This window comes from Salvelinus alpinus, chromosome 14 (assembly GCF_045679555.1).
Source record: "Salvelinus alpinus chromosome 14, SLU_Salpinus.1, whole genome shotgun sequence".
In the NCBI taxonomy this organism is placed as follows: domain Eukaryota; kingdom Metazoa; phylum Chordata; class Actinopteri; order Salmoniformes; family Salmonidae; genus Salvelinus; species Salvelinus alpinus.
The window spans coordinates 47001511-47024506 of NC_092099.1; the positions used below are offsets into that span (position 1 = coordinate 47001511).

At 41.4% G+C, this 22996-nt stretch overlaps 1 protein-coding gene across 1 annotated transcript; it reads right to left on the minus strand.

The window, feature by feature from the left end:
- Nucleotides 1-10429: 10429 nt before the first annotated feature.
- On the minus strand, nt 10430-12214 carry LOC139538207 (trace amine-associated receptor 13c-like). Its single transcript, XM_071340070.1, has one exon. The coding sequence runs from the start codon at nt 12146-12148 to the stop codon at nt 11189-11191; it is 960 nt and encodes a 319-aa protein (XP_071196171.1). The 5' UTR covers nt 12149-12214; the 3' UTR covers nt 10430-11188.
- Nucleotides 12215-22996: the final 10782 nt, after the last annotated feature.

Genomic DNA, 22996 nt, shown 5'->3' on the forward strand with positions numbered 1-22996 from the left:
TATTGTAACCTGACACCATCCTCGCAGCCTGGCCTCAGATACACAAACACACACACCCCAACTCACCAGATCTTAATTGGTATGCCAAATTGAGTCGAAGGCTTTTTTGGAATCAGCAAAGCATGAGAAGACTTTGCCTTTGTTTTGGTTTGTTTGTTTGTCAATTAGGGTGTGCAGGGTGAATACGTGGGTGTGGTACGATAATTTGGTAAAAAGCCAAGTTGACATTTTCTCAGTACATTGTTTTTACTGAGGAAATGTACGTTAATGTATGTTAATTATAATGCAGGGTATTTTCCCAAGGTTGCTGTTGACGCATATCCCACAGTAGTTATTGTGGTCAAATTTGTCACCACTTTTATGGAATGGGGTGATCAGTCCTTGGTTCCAAATATTGGGGAAGATGCCAGAGCTAAGGATGATGTTAAAGAGTTTTAGTATAGCCAATTGGAATTTGTTGTCTGTATATTTTGTCATTTCATTGAGGATACCATCAACACCACTGGCCTTTTTTGGGTTGGAGGTTTTTAATTTTGTCCTGTAGTTCATTCAAGGTAATTTTAGAATCCAGTGGGTTCTGCTCTTTAATAGTTGATTCTAAGATTTTGTATTTGATCATGTACATGTTTTTGCTGTTTGTTCTTTATTATAGAGCCAAAAAGATTGGAGAAGTGGTTTAACCATATATCTTCGTTTTGGAGATTCTAGTTGAGGGATATAGGTAGCACACAGGATGACATTTTTCTCTGTTAAGATAAATTCCTTTTGAATTTCTAGCCAAATGTAAAATTTTCCTGTTTTGATTAATTTAATAGAGCGAGTTAGGTCTGCTCTATACCAAATTAGCATATCCCGAGTCCCTGTTTCACACCTGGTAGTGTGGTCGATGGGATTACCAGCTCTCTGTAACCTAGAGGGCAACCAGTGGGTCCGTCTCCCCTATACCATGTTTCACACCTGGTAGTGTGGTGGATGGGACTACCAGCTCTCCGTAACCTAGAGGGCAACCAGTGGGTCCGTCTCCTCTATACCATGTTTCTTGTAGGAGGACAATGTCTGTATTTCCGATTTCTTTGATGAAGTCCAGGTTCCTGCTCTTTAGGCCAAAGGCAGATGACCTCAGGCCTTGGATATTCCAGGATGAGATAGCGAAGGCTTTGTGTTCCATAAAGTCTCCAATGTTGTTGTTTGTGTCGTTTGGCCTCAGGCCAGTAAGTGTGAGCAGAGCCTGCTGAGCATCTGGTACATTCCATTGGCTTGGGCTAGTGTAGTGGGGATTGGTCCAGTGTGCCCGCTCACGGCCTGGGCATATGGGTGACTTCCACCTCTCTGCTTGTAACACCCATAGCTTGTAACCTGACACCAACCATGCAGCCTGGCCTCAGACACACATAAACACACATCCTAACGAACAAATTTGTCTTGTGTAGAAAGAGAGAGAGAGAGAGCTGTTATTCATTGAAGGTAAATACAATTTTCTTTCCAACCTTTTATTGTCCTCTAAATCTTTAGTACAGAAATGCATACATATTACAATTATTAAAAGTTTACAATGCAATATTAGACTATAGAACATATTGTTTTAAATGTTTTTTTTCTTCACATTTTTGATATAAATCGCATATATTATTGTCAAACAAATACTACACTTTAATTATTTTTTGTAGGAATGAATATTGTTTATTATTATTTTCTTAGAAAAAAGGCATTTGATCCATTTCATGGTCCTACTGTAACCTGACACCATCCACGCAGCCTGGGCTCAGACACACAAACACACCCCAACGAACCAATTTTTCTTGAGTAGAGAGAGAGAGCTGTCATTTATTTAAGGTAAATACAATTTTCTTTGAAAATCTTTTTATTTTCTTCTAAATCTTTAGTAAATAAATGCATACATATTACTATTATTAAAAAGTTCCTTATTGTCACGCCCTGACCATAGACAGCCCTCGGGAGAGCCCTTGTCTTTAATTTCTATGTTGGTGTGAGTATGGTTCCCAATTGGAGGCAGCTGATGATTGTTGCCTCTAATTGGGGATCATACTTAGTGTGGTCCTTTTCCCACCTGCGTTGTGGGATATTGTTTTGTTTAGTGCCTATGTGCGCTACGTACCGCACGTTCGTTAATTCTTTGTTGTTTTGAGGTTTCACTGTAATAAATATGTGGAACTCTACTCACGCTGCCCCTTGGTCCGAATATTTATATAACGATCGTGACACTTATACAATATGAAATTGTAACACTAATGTTTTTTTTCTGAACCTTTATATAAAATGTTTTGTCGTATATTTATTTTTAATCCCGGCCCCCGTACCTGCAGGAGGCCTTTTGTCTTTTGGTAGGCCGTCATTGTAAATAAGAATTTGTTCTTAACTGACTTGCCTAGCTAAATAAAATAAATAAAACATCATGCATGTTATTATTACACAATACAACACCTTACTACACAATACATGTTTATATGTATAATAATTTTTTGTAGGAAAGACTGTTTATTATTATTTTCTTAGAGAAAAAGATGAATCAGCATTTTCCTCCTTTTCAGGACCTATTGTAACCCGACACCCCCATCAGTCTCCAAATCCCCGTCTTCAAGCTGTGAGGGCCTCAGACATTGCCTCTTCCACTCTGGCTCTCCATGGCCTTCCAGGTTTTGTATGTTTCCTTTTGATGACAGATCAACTTTCTTGCCGTTAAGCCCAAATTCTGTCTTTAGGACAGAAAGGACCATCTTCGTAAGTGTTCACGATGGTGGACAAACTGTTTTTAGTTGTTTCATCATATCAACTACCTTAAATAAAAGACAGATAAGTAGAAAATAAAAAAACAAATAATTAAAGAGCAGCAGTGAAATTACAGTAGCGAGGCTTTATACAGGGGGTATCAGTACAGAGTGAATGTGCGGGGGCACAGGTTAGTCGAGGTAATTGAGTTAATATGTACATGTAGTTTGAGTTATTAAAGGGACTATGTATAGATAATAAACAGAGAGTAGGACTCTAGAGTGTTGCAGCAGTCAAAGGCACTGCATCGCAGTGCCAGAGGCGTCACTAGAGACCCTGGTTCGATCCTGGGCTGTATCACAACCGGCTTTTATCGGGAGTCCCATAGGGCTGTGCACAAATGGCCCAGTGTCGTACGGTTTAGGGGAGGGATTGGCAGCGGTAAAACATCATTGTAATTAAGAATTAGTTCTTATCTGACTAGACTACTTAAATATAAAAATGTATCAAGCAGCAGTGTAAAAGAGGGGTGGGGGCAATGCAAATAGACTGGGTAGCCATTTGATAAGCTGTTCAGGAGTCTTATAGCTTGGGGATAGAAGCTGTTTAGAAGCCTCTTGTACCTAGACTTGGCACTCCGGTACCTATTGCTGTGCGATAACAGAGAGAACTCTATGTCTAGGGTGGCTGGAATCTTTTACAATTTTTAGGAACGTCCTCTAACACTGCCTAGTATAGAGGTTCTGGATGGCAGGAAGCTTGGCTCCAGTGATATACTGGGCCGTACGCACTACCCTCTGTAGTGCCTTGCGGTCGGAGGCCGAGCAGTTGCATTACCAGGCAGTGATGCAAACTTCAGGTTGCTCTTGATGGTGCAGCTGTAGAACTTTTTGAGGATCTGAGGACCCATTCCAAATATGTTCAGTCTCCTGAGGGGAAATAGGCTTTGTCGTGCACTCTCAACGACTGTCTTGGTGTGTTTGGACCATGATAGTTTGTTGGTGATGTGGACACCAAGGAACTTGAACCTCTTAACCTCCACTACAGCCCAGTCGATGAGAATGGGGGCGTGCTCGGTCCTCCTTTTCATCTCCTTTGTCTTGATCACATTGAGGGAGAGGTTGTTATCCTGGCACCACACGGCCAGGTCTCTGACCTCCTCCCTCTAGGCTGCCTCTTCGTTGTCTGTGATCAGGCCTACCACTGTTGTGTCGTTGGCAAATTAAATGATGGTGTTGGAGTTGTGCCTGGCCTTGGAGTCATGAGTGACCAGGGAGAACAGGTTGGGACTGAGCACACACCCCTGAATGGCCCCCGTATTGAGGATGAATGTGGCGGAAGTGTGGTTAGCTACTCTTACCACCTGGGGTGACCCGACAGGAAGTCCAGGATCCAGTTGCAGAGATTAGGTGTTTAGTCCCAGGGTCCATAGCTAGTGATGAGCTTTGATGGCACTATGGTGTTGAACGCTAAGGGGTAGTCAATGAATAGCATTCTCAAAATTATTTATATTTTTTAGTTAACAAGGCAAATCAGTTAAGAACACATTCTTATTTACAATGGCGGACTACATGGTATTTCTAAAATGGTATTTCTATATCTAGTCCCCAATTCAAGTCGAAGCAGTTACGCAGAACATTGCTGTTTATTTATAATTTACAACATTGCAAATTCAACTTAAAAGTAATGTTTTCCAGCTAGCCTAAAACAATGAGATGGGGGAGTGGATGTCCTCAGTATTTGCAATGTACTCAAAGTAGAGTCGATCATACGAAGAAGGAGAAAGCAACAGAAAGCATGAAACTTGCAGAAGCCCAAGTAAATGTCCAGAGTCTTGCACCAAGTGAGCATATTTCTGAAACTCCCGTCATAGGTGTTCCTTTTGTCCAGGTTGGAAACGGCAGTGTGGAGTGCAATAGAGATCTGTGGATGTGTTGGGGCGGCATGTGGGTATAGTGTTTCTGGGATAATGGTGTTGATGTGAGCCTTGACCAGCCTTTCAAAGCACTTCATGGCTACAGACGTGAGTGCTACAGGTCAGTAGTCATTTAGGCAGGTTACCTAAGTGTTCTTGGGCACAGGGACTATGGTGGTCTGCTTGAAACATGTTGGTATTACAGAATCAGTCAAGGACAGGTTGAAAATGTCAGTGAAGACACTTGCCAGTTGGTTGGCGCATGCTCGGAGTACACGTCCTGGTAATCCATCTGGCCCTGCGGCCTTGTGAATGTTGTCCTGTTCAAAGGTCTTACATCGGCTTCGGAGACCTTGTTCACACAGTCGTCCGGAACAGCTGATACTCTCATGCATGATTCAGTGTCGCTTGCCTCAAAGTGAGCATAGAAGTAATTTAGCATGTCTGGTAGGCTCGTGCCACTGGGCAGCTCTCTGCTGTGCTTCCCTTTGTAGTCTGTAATAGTTTGCAAGCCCTGCCACATTCAACGAGCGTCGGAGCCGGTGTAGTACAATGTAGTCTTAGTACTGTATTGACGCTTTCCCTGTTTGATGGTTTGTCGGATGGCAGAGCGGGATTTCTTATAAGCTTCCGCGTTGGAGTCCCGCTTCTTGAAACAGGCAGCTCCACCATTTAGCTCAGTTCAGATGTTGCCTGTAATCCATGGCTTCTAGTTGTGGTATATACGTACAGTCACTGTGGGGACGACGTCATCGATGCACTTATTGATTAAGCCAGTGACTGATGTGGTGTACTCCTCAATGCCATCGGAAGAATCGCAAAAATATTCCAATCTGTGCTAGCAAAACAGTCCCGTAGCTTAGCATCTGTGTCATCTGACCACTTCTTTATTGACCGAGTCACTGGTGCTTCCTGTTTTAGTTCTTGCTTGTAAGCAGGAATCAGGAGGATAGAGTTATGGTCAGATTTACCAAATAGAGTGCAAGGGAGAGCTTTGAATGCGTGTCTGTGTGTGGAGTAAAGATGGTCTAGAGTTTAACATGGCACCCCGACCTACATCTCCGATATCTCTGTCTCTTTCTCATGCAAATCTCTGGGATTTGGGCCGTGCCGAGTGTCTGAAGTAAATCCTTTGCGTCCGACTTTTAAAGAGAAAATCTTTAGGAGGTGAGTAATTGCTGTCTAGAAGCTCTTTTCGGTCATAGGAGACTGTGGCAGAAACATTATGTACAAAATAAGTTATAAATAATGTGAAAAAAGACGCACAATTGGTTAGGAGACTGTAAAACGGCAGCCATCTCCTCCGTCGCCATTATCAGACACTGGCTGAAAAAGGTTGCTGAGAAAGTTGTGTGTGAAAATCTTCAATGTTGAATCGCCCGGTTGGAAAATATAACCCATATGGCCTTCACTCATATCAATCCTACCATTAAAACAATCAGGTGCATCACAAAGAATGGCATCGACTGTTTTATCATTGTCGCCCAGACATGAAGGACAAAATACACTTAGAATTCGTCTCTAGGAGACATGTTTTCTGTAGTTTTCTGTGGTGTATCTCTCTTGTGGTTAGTTGTCGCTTGTAGTGTTCCCAGGAAAAGTCTAACACTTACTTATAGTCATGCAGTCCTACCCGGAAATTACTCACAAGCTCACTACACAGCAGCTCCATAAGTTAATTACAACCATTCCCATCTGTTTCAAATGTTCAAACACATTTTCTCTAAGTTCAACAAGGTCACTTCACGACAAATCAATCACCAGGCCATTACTTTTCATTTCAGACATGTGCTTTACTTCAAAGAAACAGCTGCACTATCAAGTTACATAAGCACACCCTAAATAGTGTGAGAACATCCGGACAGGATGTCCTTAAAAGGTCATAAAAACAGGACACAGGAAAACTCATCAATCACTTTTTGACATCAACCGTCCACTATATTCTCTCTCCTGCCACAAGACCCACTGGTTGATTCTAATTTATAAAACCCTCTTAGGCCTCACTCCCCCCTATCTGAGATACCTACTGTAGCCCTCATCCTCCACATACAACACCCGTTCTGCCAGTCACATTCTGTTAAAGGTCCCCAAAGCACACACATCCCTGGGTCGCTCTTCTGTCAGTTTGCTGCAGCTAGCGACTGGAACGCGCTGTAAAAAACACTCAAACTGGACCGTTTTATCTCCATTTCTTCATTCAAAGACTCAAGCATGGACACTCTTACTGACAGTTGTGTTGTCATGTGTTGCTGCCATGCTATTTTGTTATAGGTCAATCTTTATGTCGTGTTTTGGTGTCAATCTTCTCGTGATCAGTGTTTTGTCGTATATTTTCATTTATTTTATTTTTTTAATCCCAGCCCCTGTCCTGCAGGAGGCCTTTTGCCTTTTCGTAGGCCGTCATTGTAAATAAGAATTTGTTCTGAACTGACTTGCCTGGTTAAATAAAGGTAAAGAAAATGATGAACAAATATTATAATATACTAACAATAATTGCTACAGAACCCACAAATTTACAATCATACAGGACGCACCTTAAAATATGTTAATGAGCCAGAGACTCTTTTCACGTTTCCCGACAATGCAAAAATCATTAATACAGTGTGTTAGTGGTAAAATTACAAAATTGGCTAACAGTGCAGAGCACGGATCCCTCACCCTGGACTTCAAAGCAGAGAACTGGCGTAAACCGGGTCGTTACAATGGACTGGTGCTGGAGCTGTCTCCACTCCCTGACAACGGACAGTTTCATGTCCCACCACCCAGGGAAGGCTGTCCCGTTCAGGTGAATCGTAACCATCTCAGAGTTCCTTTTCTCACTCGTGGCTGTATCTCTGAAACCCGCTCTTGTCGCTCTCAGAAGAAGAAGAGCGCTGTCTACTTCCCGGTGAGGCCCTCTACAGAAGAGGAGCGCTGTTTACCTCCCGGTGAGGCCCTCTACAGAAGAGGAGCGCTGTTTACCTCCCAGTGAGGCCCTCTACAGAAGAGGAGCGGTGTCTACCTCCCGGTGACGCCCTCTACAGAAGAGGAGCGCTGTTTACCTCCCGGTGACGCCCTCTACAGAAGAGGAGCGCTGTCTACCTCCCTGTGACGCCCTCTACAGAAGAGGAGCGCTGTTTACCTCCCGGTGATGCCCTCTACAGAAGAGGAGCGCTGTTTACCTCCCGGTGATGCCCTCTACAGAAGAGGAGCGCTGTCTACCTCCCGGTGAGGCCCTCTACAGAAGAGGAGCGCTGTCGACCTCCCGGTGAGGCCCTCTACAGAAGAGGAGCGCTGTCTACTTCCCTGTGACGCCCTCTACAGAAGAGGACCGCTGTCGACCTCCCGGTGAGGCCCTCTACAGCAGAAAGAGCGCTGTCTACTTCCCTGTGAGACCCTCTACAGAAGAGGAGCGCTGTCGACCTCCCGGTGAGGCCCTCTACAGAAGAGGAGCGCTGTCTACTTCCCGGTGAGGCCCTCTACAGAAGAGGAGTGCTGTCTACCTCCCGGTGAGGCCCTCTACAGAAGAGGAGTGCTGTCTACCTCCCGGTGATGCCCTCTACAGAAGAGGAGCGCTGTCTACCTCCCGGTGAGGCCCTCTACAGAAGAGGAGCGCTGTCGACCTCCCGGTGAGGCCCTCTACAGAAGAGGAGCGCTGTCTACTTCCCTGTGACGCCCTCTACAGAAGAGGACCGCTGTCGACCTCCCGGTGAGGCCCTCTACAGCAGAAAGAGCGCTGTCTACTTCCCTGTGAGACCCTCTACAGAAGAGGAGCGCTGTCGACCTCCCGGTGAGGCCCTCTACAGAAGAGGAGCGCTGTCTACTTCCCGGTGAGGCCCTCTACAGAAGAGGAGTGCTGTCTACCTCCCGGTGAGGCCCTCTACAGAAGAGGAGTGCTGTCTACCTCCCGGTGATGCCCTCTACAGAAGAGGAGCGCTGTTTACCTCCCGGTGATGCCCTCTACAGAAGAGGAGTGCTGTCTACCTCCTGGTGACGCCCTCTACAGAAGAGGAGCGCTGTCTACTTCCCGGTGAGGCCCTCTACAGAAGAGGAGCGCTGTCTACTTCCCGGTGAGGCCCTCTACAGAAGAGGAGTGCTGTCTACCTCCCGGTGAGGCCTTCTACAGAAGAGGAGTGCTGTCTACCTCCCGGTGATGCCCTCTACAGAAGAGGAGCGCTGTTTACCTCCCGGTGATGCCCTCTACAGAAGAGGAGTGCTGTCTACCTCCTGGTGACGCCCTCTACAGAAGAGGAGCGCTGTCTACTTCCCGGTGAGGCCCTCTACAGAAGAGGAGCGCTGTCTACTTCCCGGTGAGGCCCTCTACAGAAGAGGAGTGCTGTCTACCTCCCGGTGAGGCCTTCTACAGAAGAGGAGTGCTGTCTACGTCCCTGTGACGCCCTCTACAGAAGAGGACCGCTGTCGACCTCCCGGTGAGGCCCTCTACAGCTAAAAGAGCGCTGTCGACCTCCCGGTGAGGCCCTCTACAGAAGAGGACCGCTGTCGACCTCCCGGTGAGGCCCTCTACAGAAGAGGACCGCTGTCGACCTCCCGGTGAGGCCCTCTACAGAAGAGGAGTGCTGTCTACCTCCCGGTGAGGCCCTCTACAGAAGAGGAGTGCTGTTTACCTCCCGGTGATGCCCTCTACAGAAGAGGAGCGCTGTCTACCTCCCGGTGAGGCCCTCTACAGAAGAGGAGCGCTGTCTACCTCCCGGTGAGGCCCTCTACAGAAGAGGAGCGCTGTCGACCTCCCGGTGAGGCCCTATAAATCAATTTCAAGGACGTTTCTGTCAAGACTGGATCATCGCTCTGCTGCCACATAGATTGCCCGTTCCCACTGAACAGCACCAACCCCTTCATCCTGACAACGTTGATTCAACCAGTGTGTACCCAGTGGGAATAAAACACTGCAGTAAAACAGTTTTTAAATGAGGCTTTTTTCTCCAGCATTTTGGATTTGAGATAAAATGTTTTATATGATGTGACATTTTAGAAAACATCTTATGGATCTAGTCCCCCCATTTGAAAAGGTCATAAGTATTTGGACAACTTCACTTGTAGTGTATTAAAGGTAGTAAAATTCACAGCGCCTTCTGTTTAAATGTAATGTTCAGTTCAATTATGTATTTAGATATTGGTTCCCTTACCCTGTAATCAGTCTATGATTTCCTCTAATGAGTGACTGCAATCCACACTTTGATTTTGGTAGCCACTGCCAACAAACGCAAATGTTAGGATTTGAAGAAGAAAAAAAACATTACTTCCTTCAGCACACTACTACAACAGTGTGACTGTTTTGGAATAAAATGTTCAATATATTTCCTTTAACATCCTCTGTGTTGTGTGCTTATTGTTTAACCATTGATATGTTCTAGGTCATTTTGAGAACTTAAGGAGCATCAGGTCCTGCTGGAATATCTACCAATAGCATGTCCATCTTATTGTGATAAATTACACTGATCACTCAAAATATTTATAAAGCATTTAAAAAAGTATGACTAGTCCTCACTTTAGATTAGTCTGCAAAAAAACGTTACTAATGATTTGTAAATGGTTTATAAGGACATTTATTAAACATCTTATGAATGATATTCTGAATCATTATTACATACTATAAAAGTTGTTTATAAATGAGTGAATAACTAGCTTACTAAAACAAATCTGGGAGTAATGATAAATGAATGATGAATAAACGATTTACTAATCAATTATAAATTGTTTATTACAAAGTGTTATTATAAAGTCTTACTAATCTCTATATTCATTCAGACTCAACAGCATCTGACAGAGCTGCTCTGGTGTGACCCCTGACCAGGCAGCAGTGATGTAGTGAGAGTAGTGGTAGAGTTCATACACAGTATGTTGAGGTTGAAGTGTCTACTGTGGTCTCCTGCTCTGTTGTGTTTAGTCATTGATGCATATAGTAGTTATTAATAAATGTGAGACATCCTAGCTGACTAACATTTAACAAATGTGGGCTTAATAATAATGATAATAAATGGTGAACAAACTGTAAATACCTTAGAAATGGTTTATTACTGAATGCTATTATAAAGTGTTACCCATAATCGCATATTCTTACATATGACCATCAACTACTACAATAGACCATTGAGTGAGACCTGGACTTTACCTGATATCATGCAGTGTTTTACATTTCAACTTTACTACATTTGTTAAAGGCATTTTGTCCCATGAGCCACTAGAGGGCGATGTTAAAGAACATATAGAATGATCCATGACGTCCTCAAAATTTACTTTTAGAAATCTTACATACCATTTATCATTAAATAACATGCAACAACCAGAGACTTTGATATTTGGAATATACACCCCAAAATTATTACAATGTCTTTTATAAAACAACCTTTGTCCTTCTTTTGCCATCTCCAAGGCATTCCATTCAAATCCAGTCAAATCAATCTGTATCAACACCACATGTATCTATGATGACAACACTGAGATAAGTCATGTCAGCATATTGTTACATGAAGGAAGCAATTACAACAAAACAGTATAACATAACTATATCAAACCTGTTTGTCAAATGTAGGAATAAAAACATAGGAACTATGAACGCCTTAACTTCACCTGAGTTAAAATACGTTTAGCTGTCACTTTGAACCATGGATAAAAGAAAGCATAAATTATTGGATTAATTAAGGAATTAACAAGTGGCAGAAAGGTGATGATGAATGACGATAAATTGTCAATTAAAAGAAAAAATAAATAGAAATGAAATGGAATCCAACAGCTTAGATAGGTGAAAACAACAATAGCTAGAGTTTTTGTTGCTTTTGTCTCTGACTTATTTGCCTGTACAGTTTTAACACCAGACACACTGGCAGCCTCTTTAGAAAATACCTTTCTGGCCTGTGATCTGGCCACCACAAAGATTTTCATATAAAGTGTTATAATAATAGAGCACGGGACAACCATTGTAATAACAGTGTCAATTATATTACCCCAGGTTGTTCCTTCAACAATAAAACATTCTTTCAAGCACCTACTTGGTACCTGTACATTTACAAAAATGTTTATAATTGCAGCATAATATATGATACAACAACACCAGGAAATGAATATACAACACATCATTCTTGTTATTGTTATTTTAGAGTGGTACAATAAGGGATCACACACAGCAACATAGCGGTCAATAGATATCAAGACCAAATTGCCCAGAGATAAAGACGCACATAAACAAGTGATGTAGAAATAAAACACACAGAAATATTCCCCAAAACCCCAGCATTGTTCCATTATCGCTACAGTCGTTACTGGTATCACAATCAATCCCACCAGGAGATCTGACACAGCCAGAGAGAGGATGAGCAGGTTGGTTGGAGTGTGGAGCTGCTTGAAGTGAGAGATGGAGATGATCACCAGTACGTTCAAAAATACTGTAACCGCTGAAAACAATGAGAAGAAGATGTACAATGTTATGTAGATAGATGTCGATAGCGAAGCCTTTCTGCAAGAAGAGTTTCTATCTTGAAAACAGTATTGAACATCTTCATGTTTCTCCATTTTGTAGTAAAAGGTCAAAATGCTGAGGTCCTGCTCCTCCTTGGTCCTGTGTGTGACCTTGTCAGGTCCGCCTTCTGACAAACTCTGAGCTCTGCCTCTCTATTTATCCCTGAGTTACTGACAGCCAATCCCCTCCCCGGAGTCTCTCGGCACACGCACACACACACACACACACACACACACACACACACACACACACACACACACACACACACACACACACACACACACACACACACACACACACACACACACACACACACACACACACACACACACACACACACACACACACACACACACACACAAAACATAGACAAGTGAGCACAGAAATTAAGAAAAAAAAACGGTTGGATAAACAAATCATTTGTGAAAGCATGATGTAAGGTATGGCAAGATTGGATGTTGCCACCTAGCTTGTCCTTCAGCCTTACTGACATTTTAATGGAAAAAATACAGTACTGGTGATGATTTGCTCAATGTTTTACATGGGAAATAGCATAACTGTGTAAGACTAACTGTTTTGGGTTTTGTCATTGCTCAGTTTGGACCAGAACCCACAGCATCAGGAGACATGTCAGCACTCCACATGTTCGCTGGCCATGGTATAGAAAAAATATATATTTTGCTTGGCAAGTAATCTAATAGCCTAACAATGTGGAAAACTTTCTGTAAAATACAAGATATTTAAACCCAGGCAGCTTTTAGGGACTCACTTGTGACCTTCTCTTGTTGGGTTAAACCACAGAAGAGTAGCCAGCAGTTAAAGCTTAAATTGTTCTCCATCGGGCCTCTCTCTGGGGTGGAAAGGTAACTTTTGAATGTAGGCTACATTGACTGGAATTATATGACAGATCGACTAATTTGCAAGCAGAGACAGTTTTGGTGCAAACAAGACACACTGGTTAGGCATCTGAGAAATGTGGTAAGATGATATGTCTCTGTCCGTTCTTCAGGGAAACTTCTATTTTCTAAATCAGCCTTTCTTTTGGGGTCTTTTTGACAGCAACATTTTCTCTTGCAAGCAAGCTGATTGTTTTGAACTAATAAAAGTAAGGTAGGCTATCTGTTTTATACCAATCAATGCACAATAGACATAGACAATAGACTAGAGACATAGTGATTTTATCTCAATGACGATGTTATTATCATTGCATTGATTATGTACGCACTAGATGTATTAAAATTGGTGTTCAAATAGTGTAACGTTAGGTCTATGAAAGGGGATGCTGTTATAGAATGATCTGGCACGCAAACTATTAGCTGTGGTATTAAAACCTTTTCTCAATAGGGGGGCGCTGTTTTCACTTTGTAAAAAATCATGCCCAAATTAAACTGCCTCGTACTCTATGGCTAGCTCGTACAATATGCATATTATTATTAATATTGGATAGAAAACACTCTCAAGTTTCTAAAACCGTTTGAATTATATCTGTGAGTAAAACAAAACTCATTTTGCAGCAAACTTCCTGACAGGAATTGAAAAATCTGAAATCGAGGCTCTGTTCCAGGGCTTTCCTATTCAATTGCTTGAAATATATGGATATACATGCACTTTATACGCCTTCCACTAGATGTCACCAGGCAGTGGAAGGTGGAATGGGGTGTCTAGCTTGATCTGAGGTCGAACAAGAGCTCTTGGAATGACGTGACCCCAATTTCCTTTGTTCAGCAAGGCGCGGGAAGGATATCAGCATTGGCTTCTGAAAAGCGTTCGGTATAGACGTCTAATAACTCCGGCTTTGATTTTATTTGATACATGTGATAATATCATCGTAAAGTATGTTTTTTCAATATAGTTTTATCAGATTATTGAACGTTTATTGGGAGTTTTGGCGTTTTCCGTTCTCTGCGTTTGGTGAAGATGGACATCTTCGCGCCACTTGGCTAGCTATGGTTGCTAATTCAACAGGAGAAGAGGACATTCTAAAACCAGACAACGATTTATTCTGGACAAAGGACTCCTTGTACAAGATTCTGATGGAAGCTCAGCAAAAGTAGGAACCATTTATGATGTTATTTCGTATTTCTGTGGAAAATGTTTAGTTCTATTTTCCGCCCTCATTGCAGGCGCTGTCTCGCTATAACGTAAGCTTAATGTCGTACTAAAGTTGTTTTTAAAAATCTAACACGGCGATTGCATTAAGAACTAGTGTATCTTTCATTTGCTGTACAACATGTATTTTTTAGTAAAGTTTATGATGAGTTCTTTGATTAGATTAGGTGACTGTCCAAAATATCTCCAGAGAATTTTGTGCAGTTTGGCTACGTATTCACATTGTAAAACCAGGATTTCTACCTCTAAATATGCACATTTTCGAACAAAACATATATGTATTGTGTAACATGATGTTATAGGACTGTCATCTGATGAAGTTTGTCAAGGTTAGTGAATAATTTAATATCTTTTGCTGGTTTTTGCAATCGCTACATTTTGCTGCTGATAAATGTAGCTGTGTGGTTGGCTATTGTGGTAAGCTAATATAATGCTATATTGTGTTTTCGCTGTAAAACACTTAAAAAATCTGAAATATTGGCTGGATTCACAAGATGTTTATCTTTCATTTGCTGTACACCATGTATTTTTCATAAATGTTTTATGATGAGTATTTAGGTATTTCACGTTGCTCTCTGTAATTATTCCGGCTGCTTTGGTGATATTTTTTATGGTAGCTGCAATGTAAAACTATGATTTATACCTCAAATATGCACATTTTCGAACAAAACATAGATTTATTGTATAACATGTTATAAGACTGTCATCTGATGAAGTTGTTTCTTGGTTAGTGACTAATTATATCTCTATTTGGTCTGTTTTGTGATAGCTATCTATGCGGTAAAAAAATTGTGAAAATATGCGGTTGAGTCTTTTGCTATTGTGGTTAGCTAATATAAATACATTGTGTTTTCGCTGTAAAACATTTTAAAAATCGGAAATGATGGCTGGATTCACAAGATGTGTATCTTTCATTTGGTGTCTTGGACTTGTGATTTCATGATATTTATATGCTAGTATTTACTTGTGGCGCTATGCTAGGCTATGCTAGTCAGCTTTTTTACTGATGAGGATGCTCCCGGATCCGGGATGGTGACCAAGTAGAAGTTAAAGGGGAATTTCAGCCTGGGTGTAATGGGTCCTAGGTGTAGCTGGTGTAGAGAGTCAGGCGCAGGACTGCAGATATGAGTAATCAATGTATTTTGGCACAAAATGTCAAATATACAAAGTAACAAATACACGCACACCATGACAGACCGAAAATACAACAAATAATCACTCACAAAAAGCCATGGGGGAACAGAGGGTTAAATAATGAACAAGTAATTGTGGGATTGAAATCAGGTGTGTATTTGAAAGACAAAACAAATGGATAATGAAAAGTGGATCGGCGGTGGCTAGAAGGCCGGTGACGTCGATCGCAGAACGCCGCCCAAACAAGGAGAGGGATCGACTTCGGCAGAAGTCGTGACACTTTGGGAATGTGGGCTTGTTTTCATTATGTCCGAGGCATTTCTAGGAAAGTGAGATGTGTTTCATACATAATTGCCAAAAAAATAGAAATGTAGTCCTGCTTTGTGACATTTCGCGAAGGCTTTATTTTATACTGATCGCACTATACAATATGGTTGTCTTTGTTCGATAGAGTCATTGGACGTCTTTCAGCGATGTTCCTATTGGCGGATTCATTGTTAAATATACAAGCAGATAATTATTTTACAGTCTCTAAAAGACTACAACTTATGTTAGGCGGTGGTTCATACTCTGGCCCCGGTCCCTCCCCCAAGGCTTTTTTGAAAAGGAGGTGGTTTCTAACAACACAATCCTTTTGGCAAAAAATTGTTTCAAGTGACTCCTCTCATCAACACAAATTCAATGGAGCATTTTTTAAATGTTCTATTAGCTACATGGTGACATTCAACCATACATGTTTCATCCGGAATATAGCGAATAGGATTCGAAACAAAGAGTTGGATTTAGCTTATGTTAGAAACTCAGCTACAGTCAATTCCAGCACCAAGAGGGAAGATGACAAATACGGTGCCTAGTAAGTCATTTTCTGCAAGCCACCTAGCTAGCGTCCCAGTCGCTAGCAGCAGCGAAATGAAAAGATGAGCGACCCAGGGATGTGTGTGCTTTGTGGACCTTTAACTGAATGTGACTGGCAGAACGGGTGTTGTATGTGGAGGATGAGGGCTGCAGTAAATATCTCAGATAGGGGGGTGTGAGGCCTAAGAGGGTTTTATAAATAAGCATCAACCATTGGGTGTTGTCATCCTTATACAATGATGACCCATTTACAGAGGAGTATAGAGTGCAGTGATGTGTCCTGTAAGGAGCATTGGTGGCAAATCTGATGGCCGAATGGTAAAGAACATCAAGCCGCTCGAGAGCACCCTTACCTGCCAATCTATAAATTCTTCTCCGTAATCTAGCATGGGTAGGATGGTCATCAGAATCTGGGTTCGTTTGCCTGCTGGGGTGAAAGAGGAGCAATCACGATAGAGGAAACAAAGTCTAGATTTAACTTTAACCTCCAGCTTTGACATGTGCTGAGAGAAGGACAGTGTACCGTCTATCCATACTCCCAAAGTACTCGTTTGAGGTGACTACCTCAAGCTCTAAACCATCAGAGGTAGTAATCACACCTACTGCCAGAGCTATGTTGTTGATGTAAATTGAGAAGAGCGTGGGGCCTCGGATCGAGCCTTGGGGTACTCCCTTGGTGACAGGCAGTGGCTGAGACAGCAGATGTTCTGACTTTATACACTGCACTCTTTGAGAGAGGTAGTAAGCAAACCAGGCCAACAAGCCCTCAGAGACACCAATACTCCTTAGCCGGCCCACAAGAATGGAATGGTCTACCGTATCAAAAGCTAGAATAGAATAGAATAGAAGCACAGCATTGCTTAGAATCAAGGGTAATGGTGACATCAGTGACACAGTGACACATCCATAACCTGAGCGGAAACCAGATTGCATACCAGAGAGAATACTATAGACATCAAGAAAGCCAGTCAGTTGATTATTGACAAGTTTTTCCAACTCTTTCGATAAACAGGGCAAAATAGAAACGACTGTGTGCCGAAAACAGTCATCTCCCCATTTAAATAAAGGATGCACCGTTGCTTCCTTCCAAGCAATGGGAGCCTCCCCAGAGAGGAGAGATTGGTTAAAAAGGTCAGAGATAGTCTTGGCGATGATGGGGGCAGCAACCTTAAAAATGAAAGGGTCTAAACCATCTGACCCAGATGTTATTTTGGGGTTCAAGTTTAAGGAACTCCTTTAGCACCTCAGACTCAGTGACTGCCTGCAGGGAAAAACTTTGTAGCGGGACAGGGGAAAAAGAGGGAGGAGCATCGGTGCTAGTCACATTAGAAGGGGTGGGAGATGAGGAAATGTTGGACGGGCAAGGTAGCATGGGTCAAATAGGAATCCTGACTTAATGAAGTGGCGATTAACTTCTTGACGCACGGATCCCTTTAGCGGGATCATTTTCGTAAACAACCACTGAATTGCAGAGTACCAAATGTAAAAAAAATAGAAAAAATATTTATAATCATGAAATCACAAGTGAAATATACCAAAACACAGTTTAGCTTGTTGTTAATCCACCTATCGTGTCACATTTTGAAAATATGCTTTACAGCGAAAGCAATCTAACCATTTGTGAGTTTATCAATCACTAGATAAAACAGTAAGAACAGCTAGCCGCAAATTAGCTTGGTCACGAAAGTCAGAAAAGCAATAAAATTAATCGCTTACCTTTGATGATCTTCGGATGTTTGCACTCACGAGACTCCCAGTTACACAATAAATATTATTTTTGTTCAAAAAATATTTTATTTATAACCAAAAACCTCCATTTGGTTTGCGCGTTATGTTCAGAAAACCACAGGCTCGTTCCGGTCCTGAAAGGCAGACGGAAATTCCAAAAAGTATCCGCAATGTTCGTAGAAACATTTCAAACGTTTTTTATAATCAATCCTCAGGTTGTTTTTAACCTGTCTAGGATCAGCGTGGCGCTAGCGGCACCCCTCCCCCCCCCCCACTGAAAAACCAGTGCCGCGAAATTCAAAAAAAATATTTTTTTTAAATATTTAACTTTCACACATTAAAGTCCAATACAGCTAATGAAAGACACAGATCTTGTGAATCCAGTCAACATTTCCGATTTTTAAAATGTTTTACAGGGAAGACACAATATGTAAAGATGTACATCTATTACCTAAAAACACATTAGCATAATCCACCATCTTTTATTTGTCCACCAACACCAGTAGCCATCACCAATTCGGCTAAACTAAGATATTTATAGCCCCTAACCAACAAAAAAACTCATTAGATGACAGTCTGATAACATATTTATGGTATGGGATAGGTTTTGTTAGAAAAAAGTGCATATTTCAGGTAGATGGCATAGTTTACAATTGCACCCACCGTCACAAATGGACTAGAATAATTACAATGAGCAACGTGTTTACCTAACTACTAATCATCAAACATTTCGTAAAAATACACAGCATACACGAATCGAAAGACACAGATCCTGTGAATACAGACAATATTTCAGATTTTCTAAGTGTCTTACAGCGAAAACACAATAAATCGTTATATTAGCTTAGCACATAGCAATTAGCAGCCCAGCATTGATTCTAGCCAAAGTGAGCGATAAAAGTCAACATCGCCAAAAGATATTAATTTTTTCACTAACCTTCTCAGAATTCTTCCGATGACACTCCTGTAACATCACATTACAACATGCATATACAGTTTGATCGAAAATGTTTATATTTAGCCACCAAAATCATGGTTAGACAATGTGAAATGTAGAAAAGCTGGTAAAGAAAAAGTCCTTGCGCCACTTAGACAGTGATCTACTCTTATACATAAATACTCATAAACGTGACTAAAAAATATAGGGTGGACAGGGATTGATAGACAATTTAATTCTTAATACAATTGCGTTATTACATTTTTTAATTTATCCTTACTTTTCAATACAGTTTGCGCCAAGCGAAGCTACGTCAAAAAACATGGCGTCCGAAGCCACTAAAATGTTTCGACAGAAACACGATTTATCATAATAAAAATGTCCTACCTTGAGCTGTTCTTCCATCAGTATCTTGGGCAAAGGATCCTTTCTTGGGAGAAATCGTCTTTTGGTGGAAAGCTGTCCTCTTGCCATGTGGAAATGTCAACTGCGTTCGGGATGAACTGAAAAGCGTGCCCAACTTTTCACATCGTTGCAAAAATAAATGTCCCAAAATCGCACTAAACGGATATAAATTGCTATAAAACGCTTTAAATTAACTACCTTATGATGTTTTTAACTCCTATAACGAGTGAAAAGATGACCGGAGAAATATAACAGGCTAAACTAACGCTTGGAACAGGAGCGGGTCGGTGTCCAGCACGCGCGTTACGCAGCAAGGAAAGACTTGCTAACTACAGGGTTTTTTAATTTATAGGGCCTGTGAACGCGCAATCGACACCATTGGAATCGTCATCACGTAAAGGCATCCAGGGGAAGACGTAAGAAGTGTCCGTATAGTCATAGCAACGACAGTGCCCTTTTAACTGAGTTCAGAAGAGTGGCCAACATTTCTCAAATCTGACTCCATGTCAGGGAAATTGCTGTAGAATGGGCTCTGTTCCACTTAGAGACAAAATTTCAACTCCTATAGAAACTATAGACTGTTTTCTATCCAATAATAATAATAATATGCATATTGTACGATCAAGGATTTTGTGGGAAGCCGTTTCAAAAATTAGCCAAGTTAGCATAAATAGTCTAAACAGCGCCCCCATCCCCAACAGGTTAACATACATAATCGATAATATTTCAACCGGACGGTAAACTATTCAATACTACAGAGAAAGAAAATGTCGAGCTACAACTCTCGGTCGCATGAACTAATCAAAGGACACATGACGCGTTTTGATAAATCTCGCTCATTTTGAAAAATAAAAGCTTGAAACTATGTCTAAAGCCTGGTCACAGCCTGAGGAAGCCATTGGAAAAGGAATCTGGTTGATACCCCTTTAAATGGAGGATGGGCAAGCAATGGAACAGGGATTTTTCTAAATAAAAGGCACTTCCGGGTTGGATTTCCTCAGGTTTTCGCCTGCAAAATCAGTTCTGTTATACTCACAGACAATATGTTGACAGTTTTGGAAACTTTAGAGTGTTTCTATCCTAATCTGTGAATTATATGCATATTCTAGCATCTGGGCCTGAGAAATAGTCCGTTTACCTTGGGAACGTTATTTTTCCAAACATAAAAATAGTTCCCCCTAGCTGAAAGAGGTTTTAAAGAGCTCAGCCATGTGCTTCTTGTCAGTAACAACCACATAATTATTAACATTAAGGGACATGAGCAGCTGTAAGGAGGAGGATTTATTCTCCAGGTCTTTAAAAACCTCTACAGGATCTGTATCCCCCCCGCGGGACGATTGCGCTAAAGTGCGCTAATGTGATTAGCATGAGGTTGTAGGTAAAAAGAAAATTTCCCAGGACATAGACATATCTGACATGGCCGGAAAGCTTAAATTCTTGTTAATCTAACTGCACTGTCCAATTTACTGTAACTATTACAGTGAAATAAGACCATGCTATTGTTTGAGGAAAGTGTGCAGTTATGAACCTGAAAATTTATCAATAAACCAATTAGGCACATTTGGGCGGACTTGATACAACATTTTGAACAGTAATGTAATGGCTTATGGATCAGTCCAAGACTTTGCACATACACTGCTCCCATCTAGTGGCCAAAATCAAAAGTGCACCTAGAGTAGTAAGTCATATAATGGCCTTTCTCTTGCATTTCAAAGATGATGAAACATCCCAAAAATTGCATAATCTTTTACCAGATGTAATGTGTTATATTCTCCTGCATTAATTTCACATTTCCACAAACTTCAAAGTGTTTCCTTTCAAATGGTATCAAGAATATGGATATAACTACAGACACCCTGGTTCGAATTCAGGCAATCACAACTGGCTGTGATTGGGAGTCCCTTGGGCGGCGCACAATTGGCCCAGCATCATCCGGGGGGTTCGGCCGGTGTTTGCCGTCATTGTAAATAAGAATTTGATCTTAATTAACTGACTTGCCTAGTGAAATATATATATTTTTAAATATCCTTGCTTTTGGTCCTGAGTTAGATTTGGGTATGTCATTTTAGGCAAAAATTGAAAAAAGTGATTGAAAAAGCAAAGAAAATGGCACGCCATCCTTATGTCTGAAACACAGGCTTCCAGGTCAGGCAATTTTGGAGCTTCCCCATGTTTCAGTGAAACAGCACCACTGAGGAGCATCCTGCATCGTAGTTAAAATAATCACAGTACATACTGTTCTATTACTGTTCTATGAGGTCAAAGGAAAAATGTTCCTTGTTTGAAGTAACGTCTTTGTTGTTGCAAGTCATGTTGTAGTTCACATTACCGTCTCTGGAAAACACAGACTGTATCAAATAAAATCAAAGTTACATGCACAGGATACAGGTGTAAACGGTATAGGGAAATGATTACTTGCATATTTGCATAGTAGCAATATCAAAAATGTGTCCAGATAAATATTGAATAAATATTTTATAATTATTAGATGATTCTTACGCAAACACACTGGGTCATGTGAAATGAATGCTGTAACCACCCCCCAGTCACATCTATCTAAGTGGCTGCGTCACTATTGTCTAAACATGTACACATGTTCATGAAATACAATAGATGACTGTAAATACCCCTAGACACACCTGGCTAACTTGATGGGCCATGTAATCAGTATTTTTTTTGACATGTAGCTAGGTAGCTAAACAATGAACCTAATGGTGCTTTCAAGACAACTGGGAACTTGGACAAACACAAGGTCAAATCAAGACGACAGTGAAGTTCAGGTCGGAAAGTCTGGGCTCTAGGAAAAGGCCGGCTGTTTTTTCCCCCAGTTGTCTTGAAAGCACTGATGTCGGAAGTCAGAGATTTGTGTCCCGCCACCCACCACCCGCCAACCCCTCTTTTACACTACTGCTACTCTCTGTTCATCATATATGCATAGTCACTTTAACCATATCTACATGTACATACTACCTCAATCAGCCCGACTAACCGGTGCCTGTATGTAGCCTCGCTACTGTGTATAGCATCGCTACTTCATACAGCCTCGCCTCTGTTATTTTTCACTGTCTTTTTACTGTTGTTTTTTATTTCTTTACTTACCTATTGTTCACCAAATACCTTTTTTTGTACTGTTGGTTAGAGCCTGTAAGTAAGCACTTCACTGTAAGGTCTACATCTGCTGTTTTCGGCACACGTGCTACCAATTAGGGTTACAGTATGAAGGTTGTAACATCTCAAAAAGCAAACTGTCTACTTTGAGTAAACAACTTGAAAAGGCCTTATCAGAGGCCTGCTTCACGTCGTGAAATCAGTGCTGCTTTTGTGAAGCAAGCATTTAGCATGTAAGATGTGTCTATGTTGATCCTGGATCTTATTATATAGTTGTTGATCCGAGATTGTCATATCAGTGTTGATCCTGGATCTTATTATATAGTTGTTGATCCGAGATTGTCATATCAGTGTTGATCCTGGATCTTATTATATAGTTGTTGATCCGAGATTGTCATATCAGTGTTGATCCTGGATCTTCACATATCAGTATTGATCCTGGATCTTCATATATCAGTGTTGATTCTGGATGGACATATATCATTGTTGATTCTGGATGGACATATATCAGTGTTGATCCTGGATCTTCATATATCAGTGTTGATCCTGGCTCGTCATATATCAGTGTTGATCCTATATCATTGTTTAGATGTGTTGATCCTGGACCATGCCCCATGAAATCTGG

Coding starts and splice junctions, on each gene's coding strand:
- LOC139538207 (XM_071340070.1), bottom strand. CDS start 12,148: ATGGAGAAACATGAAGATGTTCAATACTGTTTTCAAGATAGAAACTCT.